Here is a 15636-nt window from a genome sequence, read left to right on the forward strand (position 1 = left end):
GCCGGATCGTTATCACACGACCGCCCCGCCGGTCCTCTCCGCCGCCCGGCCGCCGCCGTACGGTATCGCGCGCGAACGGTCCGCGTAACGTTATTCGCGCACGTTATTCGACCGGGTGACGATTATTATCATCGTTATTATTACTACGTCGTCGCGATCGGCGACCGTTACGCGCCAACGGGAACGGATCGCGCACCCGTGCACCACGAAATCCGTCGATCGTCGCGCGCACGCACCACCTGCCACCCCGAGAGCCCCGGAGCGCGGCGGCAGCAGCACCACCAGCAGCGGCCGTCCGTCATGTTCAGATACGATCAGGACAGAGATCGGTTCGTGCCCGACCGGCACCAGGACGCGTACTCGTTTTCTTCCGTACACGACAGCAACGCGCTGAACCACCAGTGCGTGTACTGCAACGGATCCGTGACCGTGAGTGTAGTACCGCCTGCCCTGTGCCCCGCGATGCCGCACCGTTCCGACCCGGGGCGGTACGGCCGCTGCGCAACGCCGATATCGCGCGTCACAACGATCGCCGATCGAGATCTGCACGGGCCGCGGCCGCAATATGAATATTGCTGGTTGCTTTTGGGTTCGTCGTAGTGTTTTTCTTCGGACCGGTCGGAAATAAAACTCCCCGATTTAATCGGTAACACCTGTGTGATCGGCATTCGCGAAATATTAACTAAATCGTAAGAATAATTTTTTTTTTTTTTTACCCCACTCATCGCTGCTCACCGATAACAGTCGTTGTCGATATTATGTAGTCATTAACGATTAAAAATAATTCTATGCGCATTACAGTATAAGAGTAACGTAATTCTAATGCCAATTATTATAGCGCTAGATAAGGAAACGTTCTCAAAATGATGGTGTAAGTTTGTCACAAATCGTAATAAAAACACGTATATATTATTCGTCTATATGATATTTATAAATAAATCACCGATAACAACGAATAATAAATACTACGAACGGGCCTGGTCGGGTCGGACTTCAAAAAATAATTAAGGACCGGGATTGGGTTGGGCCGTTTTGAAAGTTTAAATTGCGGGCCGAAGAAAAACGGTGAAAAACTACACCGCGTAATTTAGATCTTTTTTTTTCTGTTTCGTACCACTTTAACAACGAATGCTGTTTCTATACCGTACTGTGAATTCATAAACAAATGTCATTTTGTTATTTCACAAGTAATCGTGTTTGTTCTGATTATTGTTGTTATCCCCCACAACCAGGGCCGTCCCAAAGGGGATCTTGGAAAGGTGTCTCACCCCTCCCCCAACTAAAGCACCAGTCGGCAGTCGGACTTGTTTCATTATAGCCTCGAAGGACCTAATTTTACTTACGGAAAACAAATATTACATATTTCGTAATATAGTGTATAACGAATAAAATTTATATAACTCCTTATTATACGATATAAAATATTATAATATATTTATAATTAAATTATCAATTCTAAAAACATGCGACACTGATGCATATATACATGTTAAAAAGTAAAAATACGACTACATATAATTAATTATACTACATACACTGAGTAAAAAAATTGCAGTCGGCATTTTTCATATTATTCACCCCCCCCCTTGATTTTCATCTTCGAGACGGCCCCGTCCACAACGTTCACGACTTGTTTCGAAATCCTTTCGTCATCAATCATCTCGTGATCTTCAAGTAATGATTTATTGAAAAAAAAAACAATAGACGCGTTACATATTACATTATCATGGACGCGATTATATCAAAACGATGTATAATATGTTTTTTTGACAATATTTACGTGAAAACCGGAACATTGTCGAGTAGTGTTTTTTCACAATTTGTTAAAAATTAAAAATGTGACGTTATTCACATTCAATTTACCGACATCGGAGTTACACGCGATTTCCGAATCTCTGTAGATTCACTGCCAACCTTTTAATTTATTTGTTTTTATGCATGCTATCCCGTTGCGAGTATTCCGATCGAGTCACGAACAGAAAATTATATGGAATTCACGCGATAGACGTATGCATGCGTAGTTTACATTTTTTTTCTTCTAATGCATAGAGTTCATATCGTAATTTATGTACATTACGTATGCGCTGCATTGCATTCGAATCGCATTGAAATGTTGGACATTTGCTTACAGACCTTCATGGAGCCGTTTCAATGCAAACGACAACAGGAGCAACGATGCCGAGTTTTTCGACAACTGCAATCGTACCTGTCGTTGGAATTCGGCGGTTATATGCTGCCACGTATGCCGGACGAAACGATAGAGCTTAGGATCGGCGCTGAAGTGGATAGTGATTTAGGGTGGCCTATACGAATGATTCGCCAAAGACTATTCGCCAGGAAGTCCAATCACAACACTAAGAGCCTTGTCGCCGATCTTCTACTAGACATGCCCGATTTATCGAACGACTGGGGTATGTTGAAATTTTTGGTGACAAATCACCATAACACGTTCCCCTTATATTCGAAAGGTTGTAAACCGTGTATTAAGTGTTTAACGATAAATATGGATTCACGGGTCGGGCGTTTAATTATATAAAACTGACATCTGTCACGCGTATAAAACATATTGCGAAGCGTGCGAAAATATAAGTTGTGTTAATTTGCGATGAATAATTGTCTATTGTAAAACCAATAATGAGTTAGTCTTTCTACCCCATACTGTATATCATATAAAATTAATATTAATTGCAATAAAACGTATTAATTGCCAGCGACCATCAGGAGGTCAGTTGGGAAGCTTAGAATACAATTTATATTTTTAAGTATTGGATAAAATCGTTTAGAATCCTCGATAAGTACTAAGGCCATTGATTTAAAAACTAATTAAAGACAAAATTTCGGGACAACCAACGTTTTAACAACTACCGAAGTCAATTCGAGTGCGAAAAGCACAGGAGTCTCGGGCCGAAAGTTTGGCGAAAGTTTGAAACGTCGAAGAAGCTTAAAACATAGGTGATCTACCCGTTGCTCTTTTTGGTTTATGGACGTTTATTAGATTTGAAAGATATAAAACGTGGGTAAACGCAATATTCATTATTTCGAGCTGACTCCAAATGCTTTGATTTCGACGTACCCGTTATCGTTTATGTGTTTTTTCGGCCAAAAGGGGGGGGGGAATGATAGGAAAGGCGACATTCCGAATGGATTTCTAAATGTGTTTTGCCCGCAGTGACCAAGATACTGGACTGGAGCTCGACGGGCTACGTGACGGCGGCCATAGAGTCATCGGTGCACTTGTGGTCGGAGCGCAGCCAGTGCATACGGTACACGTTGCACGCGGAGACGCCGGACAAGTCGGCGGCGGCGGCCGGGAAGACGGCGGTATGCTGCGTGAAGTGGGACGTGCAGGGCGAGCAGCTGGCGTATTCGTATACGGTTTGCCGCGGTACCGGCCAGTTCGACGACCCGAGTTCGCCGACCGCCGGGTGGTACTTCCGCGACCCGGACGGGCTGTTCGGTCACGCTTTGGACGTGTCGCCGCCAGCGCGTAATGCAGATCGGGACGAGTCGGACGAGTCGGACGAATCGTTGACCAGACACGACGACCACGACCGCGACCGCGATTACGACCACGACGGTGACTATGCCGCCACCGCCGCCGCGACGAAGAAGACTAATCACGTAAAGGTCGGTGCCTTTGGTGTGTACGAGAACGTGTGCCCGGGCTCTAGTGCCGTGTATAGCTAGGGGTTGGCGAAATGGGCGGTGGCCGAGCGGGCGAATTTGAATTAAATTTAAGTCGGTTTATTTGTTTTCGTACAAAATAAGCGCTCAGAGGGCGGTTACGGGAACTGCACGCACCCGTTAAGCTCGGTTCGCGCTACAAGTCGAGTTAGTCCGGTCGAGCGGGGTAGTAAGTGTAGTGGTATATGCTGACCGGGTCGGTTTCTTCGAGCCGATGCAGTTCAGTAGTAACGTTTAATGTAAAGTTAAAAATTATCATACCTACCAAACGGATTTAGTTGGCTAAATCTTAACGTGACTGGATCAAAATCGATGACTAAACTACTAATGTAGAGTGAACTGTGAACTATTCTCTGGACGACGTTCACAGTATGGGTCGGCCCATAATTTTCTAGTCCTTTTCTGTTGTGTATAATTGATGGATGGTATTCGGAATAAGATCAAGGGACGGGAGGCAGTTTTATTTTGTTTTTACGCGTGGTTACAGGTTCACGTTGTACAACTCGAATTGGAATGGTTGAATGAAAAACTAAATGCGAACTTAAAAGTTTTCGAGTGCGAAAAATCTGTTTGTATAGAATTTTTTGTAATAATTTGTTTAACGACGAACGCGATGTGACATCGTTGTGTTTGGAATTGTTTAAAATCCATACACTATTACAAAGTTTTACACTCGTATTCGATATGAATTATTTCGGAAACGTGTACCGTTATGAATCATGGTGATGTCAAATGTTTAAGTTTTTCGCACAATTCGTCAACACACATTATGTGTACAAACTTTTTGAATAATACAAAATTTAAAAATATATTTTATAACGACAGCAACAATAATAATTTATTTGGCCAGAATCCAATTTGATTATTATTAAAATAGTCACAAAACTTTTATTAAATAAATAACAGACTATCATAATTCTACCAAATATTAATAATTAAATAATAAATATAATAATATTGGACCAATTCGTCTTTAAGGTAAACACCTCATATGTGCAATGAAATCGGACAATTTAATCAATCTACTTAAATGAAATTGAATTATTATTTGTAAAACATAGAGAAAGTATAGATTGTTAATAAATCACAATTTTTTTTCCGGAAAACTAAATTTACAAACCAGTTAAAAATATGTGAAGTTTTATTAGAAATTAAAATAATTGCGTACTTTGTACTAAGATTAATACTGTTGTTGTACAAAATAGTTTAAGCTAACCTTTTTATGAACTGAAAACATTTAAAAACAATCACGTGGAAAATAAATAAACATTTTACGTATACTTATTATACCGCTTAAAATATATTATGTTATATTTCATCGGGGGATTTGTTAGAATTTAAATTGCATTTTTTACAAATTGTTGTTGAGCGATGTCAGTGTAATCGAATTTTTTTTTGTTTCAGATTGAAAGTAAATTTATATTATTTCTTTCAGGTTTGGCTATTGAAGGAACAAGTTAATGGATTCGATCATGATCAAAAACCATCTAGCTGTGGTTGTATCACCAATGGGATTCTAGACAATCATTGCCAGTCATGCTGTAGCGTGGTTATCATGGACTGGTTCGCTAATGGTCAAATTTTAGTGACGTAAGTTATTGTAAATAATTATGTACGTATAGGCATATTAATACGAAATCACATACAAAGTATGTAAAAAAGTGGTGGTTTTTAGATTTTTTTCTGAAAAGGGGGTCCTTTGATATTATCTTATTATATAGTAGGTCACAAAAATGATCAATCTATTAATAATTTATTACTTAAAATTTAATTCTTAAATTTAATTTTATAAACATAAAAATATAACATCATTTTAAACCCTAGCATTCCGAATGAATAATATATCACAGTTTAAACTCAATACTTGGGGGGAGGGGTTCAGACATCCTGAACCCCCAATAAAACCCGCTACTGATGTAAATCAGTGGTTACTAACTGCCTTCCGCAGGCAAAATCTGACTTCCGATCATTTGTTAACCAACTTGCAAAAGTATTTAGTAAAAATTTAAAATAAATTTAATTCTCATTTATCTGAAACTTAAACGTTTTTTAAAATATAAATTAGTACTTCTTATTTCTTATCGTTAATTACGTTGTTAATCAAACATGACTATGCGTTACAACCTTATCGTACGTTGTCTAAGTATAAATAACATAATTGTATTAAACGTTTTGTAAGTACATTTCGCTATTATCCATCATTATTTACCAACATTAACGTTTTTGTCTTTTGTTATTGAGTTATGTGGTGTGCTATTCATAATGATTAAAAGAAAATCAAAAAATCAGAAAATAAACGGATTTTTTCAAATCATTGGAAAAACGACTACTATTTTGGATAGTGGCATAGTAAAAATATGTGATAGTAATAACAGACTAACAGGGAACTGGACTTAAAAGTCTTTAAAAACCTAGCCATAAAATTATCTCAAATTTTAAATGCAATTTAATTTTTAATTTTTATTTACATATCATATAGGCACATAGGCCAACATTTATTATTGTTATCTGGAAAAATTCGTATTCAATACAATGTATAAAAAAGTATAAATATTCCAACAATCCATTATAAATATAAATATATATTAGATGGCTTCATATTTTTGTATCTCGATGAATATTAGTTGGAATCAGAGGACCAGTAGTCATGGTGTTAACTTTTGGTGAGTAAAATTATGTGTAAAAATTTCATAACGATAAAATTTTTTTCCAGTCCACGAATAAAACTTAAATTTTCCCATTTAATTAACACATAAATTTTTATCGGATGCTGAATACAATTCGTTGAATACGTAGTGTAACTTTTTCAATTTTGAAGCGATCATTTTTTAATCAGATTTTTCGTGTTTCGTAAAATGTAAATAAAAATTCTTAATTTATTCTGAATTATCAAAAAAAAAAAAAAAATACAGAGATAATCATAATTTAGAGACCTCAACGAATCTTCTAAATTAAATTTTTGGAAAATGGTTTTTAAAAAATTAGAAAAATAGGTTTTTAAAATAAAGAAAATTATCCACACACATTTTAAATCTTTGTAACTTAAGTATTTTATTAATTCTTCAACACAAGTATATTTAAGTACGAAAATTCATAAGATATGATACTCTCAGCGTTTTAGGATAAATAATTTTTTCTTTAAATTCGATTGTAACATCATAACACTAAACTATTGCAATCAAAGCCGTATCTAGAAATTTTTTTCGGGAGGGGTCCAAAACATGTATATTGTAATTTTATTGAATTTAGATTTTAATTTTTAATATTTGGTTAAAAATAAGACAGAAAAAGATTTAATCTTCTTTTATTAAAATTAATATCATATTTTCATATGATATAATATAAAACTAAAAGCAGTCAATAGTTAAATGGAGCTTAAGTCATTTTTGACTGAAAATATTTATGTTGGTATTAAAAATAAATAATTATTTTAAACATTCGTAAAATATTGAAGAAATTTCGGGGGGGGGGGGAGTCCAGATACCCTAGACCCTTCAAATATGGCCTTGATTGCGATAAAGAAAAAAATTCGCTATTATATAGTGTAACGAATAGCAATTACTTTTCGGTTTGTATGTGATTCAAATTAAGTTTTTATTACAATTTGGTAGTCGCTTACGATGTTTTTGAGTCAAACACTTATAAACATTTTCAACTAAAATACCCCCCTTTTAGCAACATCATTTACCACTTTCATATCACGAAATATATTTTTGGCAGCTTAATAGACGACGTTTTTGGACTATGTGCGTGGATCATGGTAAATAAAATCACCGATTTTTTCAATACAAAATCACTTACATTGTTCAAATTTTGGCGGGGAAAAAGTAGGCTCTGAAAGCTCTCTTATTTTTCTTGAATAAGCTTCTAATTAAAAAATGTTCGCTTCAAAATTGAAAAAGTTACACTGTGTTGAATGCATCTGATAAAAATGTATGTGTTAATTAAATGGAAAGATTCAAGTTTTATTCGTGGACTGGAAAAGAATCGTATCGTTTTGAAATTTTTACACATAATTCTACTCACCAAAAGTTTACTTTATGGCCCCTGGCCCCTCGATTTCAACCAATATTCACCAAAATACAAAAATATGAAACGATCTTACTTATATATATAAATCGGTGGTTAATAGTTATTGGATAAGAATTTATTTTTAAACTCTTTTTAAATTGTTTATTCCGATAAAACGTCAATGACATGACTTCACAAAACATTGACGTCGAATAAAGGGGATACCTAACAACATAATCGGATTTATTACTATATGAAAGACTGTCTTCTAAATTAATAGCTTATTTTAGTATATATATTAGCGAAATAGGAACATAAAAACTACTGTTTATTTTCCCTAAAACGATAAGAAAAAGTATGACCGACATGAGGGTGTATTTTTATTTCTTTACCCTAGTGTAAAAACCTCTAGATCCGTCCTTGTGTGTATAATATGTAAGGAAACTATAACAGTTTTAAAAGAATACAACATAAAACAACACTTTTAAAATAGATATAAAGACAAATTTAAAAATTTAGATTGAACAGAACTGACAGAAAAATGAAATGTAAGTTCGACGGTGCGTTGCGCACAAGTGTCCTATGTAAAATTGAAATTATGTAATACACATTGAAACGTACCGATGTAGAGTACGAATAACATGCGTTGGTGTAGTGTTAATCTTCGGCGGTCGCGTTTGCAGGGGATGCACCAATGGAACGGTCACGTTTTTTAGATACGACGTTCTCCAAAAACAGTTGATCACTGTGCACGTCATTCATCTGGGCAATGCCGACGAACAGCGGTTGATCAGCTGCTTACAACTGTCGCAGGACAAAGCCAGCCGGCATCTGGCTGTAGCCACGTTTTCGGATCGAGAAAGCGTTCTGCAGATATGGCGTTTCATGGATCCGCCCGAGTTGGATCGCGACGACCGACGCAGAAATAATGATAGCGTGCAAGAAGTAACGGTCGACCGGATCGTAGTCTTGGTAGACCAGTACAAAAGTAAACGTGGAGGCCGTTCGATGTGGACGATAAAAGTATGTGTAGAATGTGTAGATTACCTGCGCTGTTTGCACTCAACGCGCGCAACGTAGCTGTTGTTCTCTAATGCAGTTGAACCTCCATTTACCGAATTGGACGGTTTTCTCCGGGAAAATTTTTTAAACGTAAATCGAGTTAAACATAAATTCAATTTTTTTTTTTATCACTTAAAAACACGTTTCTACCGTACAAAACGCATACAAATAATAACATATGTAATAACTAGTACAATAATAACCTAAAACAATAATGTATACAATAATCGTGTATTACATTAATATTATTAATCGTAATTGTAATATGTTAGTGTACGTGTGCGTTTGTATCGTAGCTCAACATATTTTTTTTTTACCCCACGTTATTGCGAACACGTTAACTCTTTGAATTACTATGGTTTAAAATGAATAAAATCGTTTATACGAATTTTTTTTTTTTTTACGAAAAAGTTACGCTTCCATAAAATGAAAAAACATGTTGCGCGTAGTTTCCTTAAATAGAGGTTCGACTAGTTTTCAAGAGGATTTTAAGAAACAAGTGGTGTTAACCATCGCGATCGATCGATCTCGTTTGTCCGACAGGCACTCGCTTGGCACCCGTGGAAATATTCTCTAGTGTGCTACGCCGTCGTGTCTGTCGTCCAACCGTTCCTGTCGCTGGACGGCACCAAGACGCACCCGTCGTGGTTTGTTTTGGCGAACGCGTGCAAAGGACAAGTGCTGAAACGTGTGGCGCAGAACACGTGTGATTTCTGCCCGTTGGTAAGGACATTGGCCGTTAACACGCATTCCATGACGTTTAGCCGCTTGACCGGCGAGCTCTTGGTGTCGTTCACAACGGTGTACAGAGTTCGTAAGTATATCAATGATAACACATAAATAATAATAACCCACATATATCGGTGGTGGCGAATCTTTTTTGGTTCCAGTGCCAAATTTTTTGTATATTATAATATTATTTATAATAACACACGCAGTGGCATATTTAAGGTTTTTCTGCATTTAGGCACTTTCCACTTCGCCGCCTCCCCTCCCTCCAGCCTTCCTAAAATTATTAATAAAACATATTTAAATATAAAATTTATTATATTATAATATTATATTAAAAAATATACATTGTTAATGAACATTAAATTAGAAACATTAAACTTTAAACTTTTTCTTCTACTTTTTTCCTCAGAAAATGCATCAATTAAATCATTGCAATTTAAAGTCGACAGTAAATCCGCTTCGATATTCAATATAGCCAAACTATTGAGTTTTTCAGTACCCACAGTCGATCTTAAATAATTTTTGATTCGTTTAAGACACAAAAAAGAACTCTCAATAGTACAGTTAGAAATTGGAGTACAAACACATATTTTAAATGCTATACTCGTATCTATATTAGGATACACGTCCGTAAGAGTATCTTTTCGTAATAATTTACACATTTGTAAAGAAGAAATGCAATTCATTTGTTTATTTGAAGATTCCAAATAGGATTTAAACTGTATACATTCTGTTGAAAATGCTTTTTCAATATCATCTTTGTAACATTCTTGTAACTTATTGGCGAATTCTATTATTTTCGAAGTTTGTTGATTTGAAGACAGGCGTTTCTATAACGATAAGCGGGTATTTCCCTGTCATTATTTAACTATAAACTATGGTGTTTGTCTGTTTGTCTTTGTATGAGAAATCGAACCAGCATTGAATGCGCGTATGTATTGTTATCCATGTGCTCGTATTGTGTTATGTATGCGTATAATATAGTAGGTACATGTAGATAGATGTTTAATTTTGAGCAAACAAAAAATTAGTTAAGTTTGAATTCATCAAATGAAAATTACTTTTTATAATTTTGTAAAAAAAAAAATCGTTGAAATTTGCCGCCCTCCAATATTGCCGCTCTAGGCCTGGGCTTATAGGGCCTGTGCCTAAATACGTCTCTAAACACACGTATATAATAATAACACATTTCACTTAGTTTTTCGTTCGTGTACATTGGGTCGATAATCGAGGGCCACAATACTAGCCGGGTTTTCGTCGCCGCGGACACTATTTTTTAAAATTATTAATTACATTGTATACTTTATTTTACTGCTATTTTCCTAAAGCACAATGTATATTTCAAATCAACCCGTCGTCGATTTTTAACGAAACGCTTTTTTTCACTTATTGTATATTTTTTATTTCGGAGAATCAAATTTCCGAACATTCCCAAAGATCCGACAAATATACATTTCAACCAATTTCAAGTCTATTATTTATTATTTTATCATGTGCAGAATTTTACTTTTTTGTTTCAAATCAACTTACCGTCGTAGTTAAGAGCAGTTCCAGGCATACACCTTTATGATTATGAAATTTAAATTATTGAAACGTCACAGTTGAATTGATTTTTATCATATTAATTTTATTTTTTTATATTTGTAAACTGAATTATTGGTTTTTCTTTAAAATGCTTATTTGTATAGAATAAAACAAAATATTATGTATTTTACTCAAAAACGCTCTTATTCAATATTTAAAAATAGTTGACTATAATACTTTAATGTATATTATTCGAGTGCATTGTTTATTTATGTACCTATAGACTCATAATATTACATAATGGCATAATTGTATCCTACACATCATCTTAACAATATTTATTGATTATTGTTGTTATTTTTTTATTTAGCATCATGGATATATTAAGTCTTATATGATATACATTAATGTGTGCGTGTTATTAAGTAAAAATTAATTGTTTTCGATGATAAAATGTTAAATCAATATCAAAGTACGTTTATTCAGATGTATTATCAGAGTTTTTCACGTACAAACATATTCGGAAAGATCTAGTTGCATAGTATTTTATAATCACGTAGGTGGATCACTCCTTAGCCATACTCGTAGTACTTGCAAAAGTGTCTTTCTAACGGTTTGGTCGAATACAGTAACACGGAGACCTTGTTTTTTTTACTGGATTTCACACCGCTATAATTGTTATACATTTTATTTTTTTGTTTTTAGAAAAAAATTCTGATTTCAATCACAGCGTTGTAGAAAAACACAGCGTTGTGGTGATGCACGCTCTGAATCGAATCGTTGAAACCATGAGTAGCAGTTCAACAGACGTGGGAACTTTTTTCGCGTGGAATCCAGACGGATCGCGAATAGGTACTTAATTTACACTATGATTTAGTTAGGTAACGAAAATGTTCAATAAATACATAATTTGTATGTCTGACTCAATGGACATTATTTTTCCCACTACAGGTTAGATTATTACATTATTTATATACGTACATTTTTAATGTACTCATACAAGGATATTATCTTAAGGTTTTTAATTTAACATATTATCGTTTTTCATTTGAATCGATCGAATGAATTAGGAAGATCATTTTAAAAAGTAGAAAACCAATATTATCGCACCTTTGAAATAATATCATCGATCAAATATATTAATAATTATAATCAATGATAATACGCGGTCGTTTATTATTGCCAGACCTGCAAAGTTTAAGTATAAAAAGTAGTGTTAGTAATATATCGCTCCCAGTAGGATTATATTTTCATTTAGATGAGTAATTCGAAAGAATCGCTATATTTAAATTATAGTGGTTTTTTTTTTTTTTATTATTATTTACAAAATGTTTTGATATAATAATTAATAAATGTATTTGAATATATAATACTAATTTATCATCACTGTATAATTGTTTATACATTTTGAAATTACTATTATCTAATTAACTGAAACCGGTTAGTTTAGCAGTCATAACACATAATATCAAATATACGATAAACACCATAGTATCATAGTTGTCATTTGAACAAAGGTATTTTACGATGTTAAAAGTTTAATTTCAAATCACTTTATAACTGTATATTAGTTAAATTTAGTATTGCATAGAATATGTTAAATAATATATTACTATACAGACTCCATAATATATACCGCCACAAACAAATATTGTGCCCGGTAGTGCCGGGTTAAAGGAGGGGGGGCCAAAAGGAGCAGCTGCCCCGGGTCGCAATTTTTCGACGACCTAAACAAAAGTTTTGAAATTTTCAGATATACGAGTATATACTAGTTCTTAAGAAAAATGATTAATTTATTATTGAAAAATATTAATAACAATTTTATCAAATTACGATAGAAATATTATATTATATTAAACCGCTGAGTTATTTCGTCAGTGGGCGTTCAGCGTATCAACGGTAAAATCATATTATAATTATTTAGCACTCGGACCTATGCATTTTTATTTTCGTTAATAATGCGCCTTCCCAGGAAATTAAATTTAAATAATTGTATACCGAAACGTATAATAAATATACATGCAACGAGGGATTTATTTTTAATTTTTAACAAGGGTAAATTATATTTTATAGGGTATATTTTAGCAATTGTACAAAACTGAAAAATGCTGTACAATTTTAGGTTTTGTATACGTAATATACCATAGTAAACAATAAGAATAATTAATATTTTTACCATACCATATTTATTATTAATTAATTATTAATTATCGAAATTCAATTTTTCATTGTGTTTCGACAGCTCTGTCGAGTTCGGATGAATCGTTGAAAATATGGAACTTTTGGCCAACCAGCGCCGTGCAAAAAAAAGTCCTATTGTCCACCGCATCATTACTACACCAATGATACTTCTCCTAACACTGCAGCTCGTCTCGCACGCGATAATGACTTGAACAGCAGCCCGAGAGGATGTCAATTTAATTTTCAACAGGGCAATCACTCATTAGTGTCCGAGCTATCGTTGGACGCGTCTCGTATCATTAAGTAAACATCGCGTTTTAGATATAGTTACGTTTTATATTTTGATCCCGAGAAAAGTTTTCTCAGTTGTTCAGGACTCTCATGCAATCTAGAAATGATGAATTCAATACCGATAACTATTTCTTGGTCGAACATGTATGCCGGATTTTTGATCAACGTCTACCTTATATTTTTCTATTATGTATCGGTTTTCATTTTTATTGTTTATTTTTTGTAATTATAATACGTATTGTACCATTGTTATCCCATCATACATTTTTTATTTGATTCAAATTTCGTAATATTTTTTTTTAAATTTTTTTTTTGCTTCTTTATGATTATTTGAGAACCTAGTTTTTACCTCATCAACCTTCAATGTTTACATTTGCCGATGTGTACGTATATATCCGCCGTATTGCAACAAAAAATGATTATTGTACTGATAATTTATTTATTTATATACACGCATGTAATATTATTGTACTGTCTTACGTCGTATCTCAATTTTTATTTTTTGTACCATTTATTATATCATTAAAAAAAAATATTTTTGTAATATATTGAATTTGTATAAATGTTTTATGTTGAAATCACATACCTACACTGTAAATATAACAAGACACGTGATCTACATTATATAAAAACATTTAGAATGCGTTTCAATGCTTCAGTAGCTTCGTTTTATATTTATTGAGTTTATTTGGTTATTAGAAACACACTTAAATGGAGTTTCGTGTGCGCAACTAGACCGGATTGTTGAACTGAAATAAAAATTTAACAATTAATTTAAACTATAAAAATGATTTACAAGTGGTGTCCTATGTAGTATAATGGTATAGTATATTGAATATTACAGAATGCCCGTATAGTAAATGTATTTTAATTTCAATTGGACTAAAGTGTTATTAAAAATATATTTTGTACGATCAATGCTCTAACGCCAACGTTCTTTTTTTTGTAAATGATATGTTTTCGATGCCTGTACAAAATCAGGCCGTATGGAAACAATGGATATTTTGCATTATTTGCTTAAATTTAATAGCCACTAAGATTTAGATAATATAACTAAATATATTTTTATATTCATACGAACTGGTTTTTAAAATTAAGCTTGTGTTAAGAAATAATTCTTTAAGAAAAATAATTATTATTTTCTTTCAAAAACAAGATATAATTTCTTTTCACGGTCCATGTTTCTTCAATAAAAGTTATTCTATTACTTTTACAAATAAGACAATTACAATTACAATTTTTGCTCAAAATAATGACTTACAACAAAAATACGAAATTCGAATTTGTTCAACTTTATAGTTTTAAATTTAACTATATATTTATTTTAGTATTTTCTAAGAGCATGGACGTGTCATAAAGTATTAGAAACGTTATAGTTGCAAACATTTTTTTTTTAATAACAGAAACAATTATTGACAATATTATTACTAAAAAAAAAAAAAAAAAAAAATTAAAAAAAAACTAATTTAATCTCAAAAGTTGTACTTAAAATAAAAGTTTAAATGATTTAAAATAATGAATACAATAAAAAATATCGTTATTTTCTTTTCAGTATAAACAAAAATAATCTGTGATTTGGGTGCAGCACGGTCCATGTAAATTTTTATAGGACTTTTTTTTAAATTAAAAAAGTCATACTGCGTATTTTTTTTTTTGTGCATGCAAATCTTATCAATTTACAACGAGGTAAGTTATTATTGTATACTCTATATAATAAAATTTATATTACAGACTTTCTTTACCAATGTTTTATTCAACAGAATGTTTCCGAAACCCGTGATTTGAATAAATAAATGAAGCAATTTTTCTCAAGCGAATAACTAACTTTTTTAAACTCATATTTTTTATTTTGGCCAAAAATAAAATAACCATTATACGAGTATAAACGTTTTAGATTAGGTTTACTTAAAAAAATAAAATAAAACTGTAAATTGTTTTCTTTTTTTTTTTATACATATTTACATCACTTAATTTTATTGTATTAAACGAATACGATTGCTCTTTGAATATGACTTATTAATAATGATCAAAAAATGCGTGGTAAGTTTAAGGTATAATTGTATATATTAAAGCTTTATTAAAGTTAAAATATTTTTAATTTAACTACATACTTAATGGATTCAACAAGCTCATATGCTCGAATGGAAATGA

General features: G+C 33.1%; 1 protein-coding gene across 1 annotated transcript; it reads left to right on the forward strand.

Annotated features, from left to right (window-relative positions):
• Positions 1-13733, forward strand: LOC112689022 (the record flags this gene model as incomplete). The annotated part of the gene is given in 9 exon segments (XM_025562518.1): positions 1-429; positions 2132-2411; positions 3170-3627; positions 5120-5274; positions 8379-8718; positions 9301-9571; positions 11719-11865; positions 13256-13319; positions 13321-13733. Coding segments are annotated over 9 exon segments (2025 nt in total). The 3' UTR covers positions 13502-13733.
• Between the last annotated feature and the right edge of the window lie 1903 nt (positions 13734-15636).

This window comes from Sipha flava, unplaced genomic scaffold (genome assembly GCF_003268045.1).
Source record: "Sipha flava isolate LNK unplaced genomic scaffold, YSA_version1 41_pilon_pilon, whole genome shotgun sequence".
Classification (NCBI taxonomy): Eukaryota; Metazoa; Arthropoda; class Insecta; order Hemiptera; family Aphididae; genus Sipha; species Sipha flava.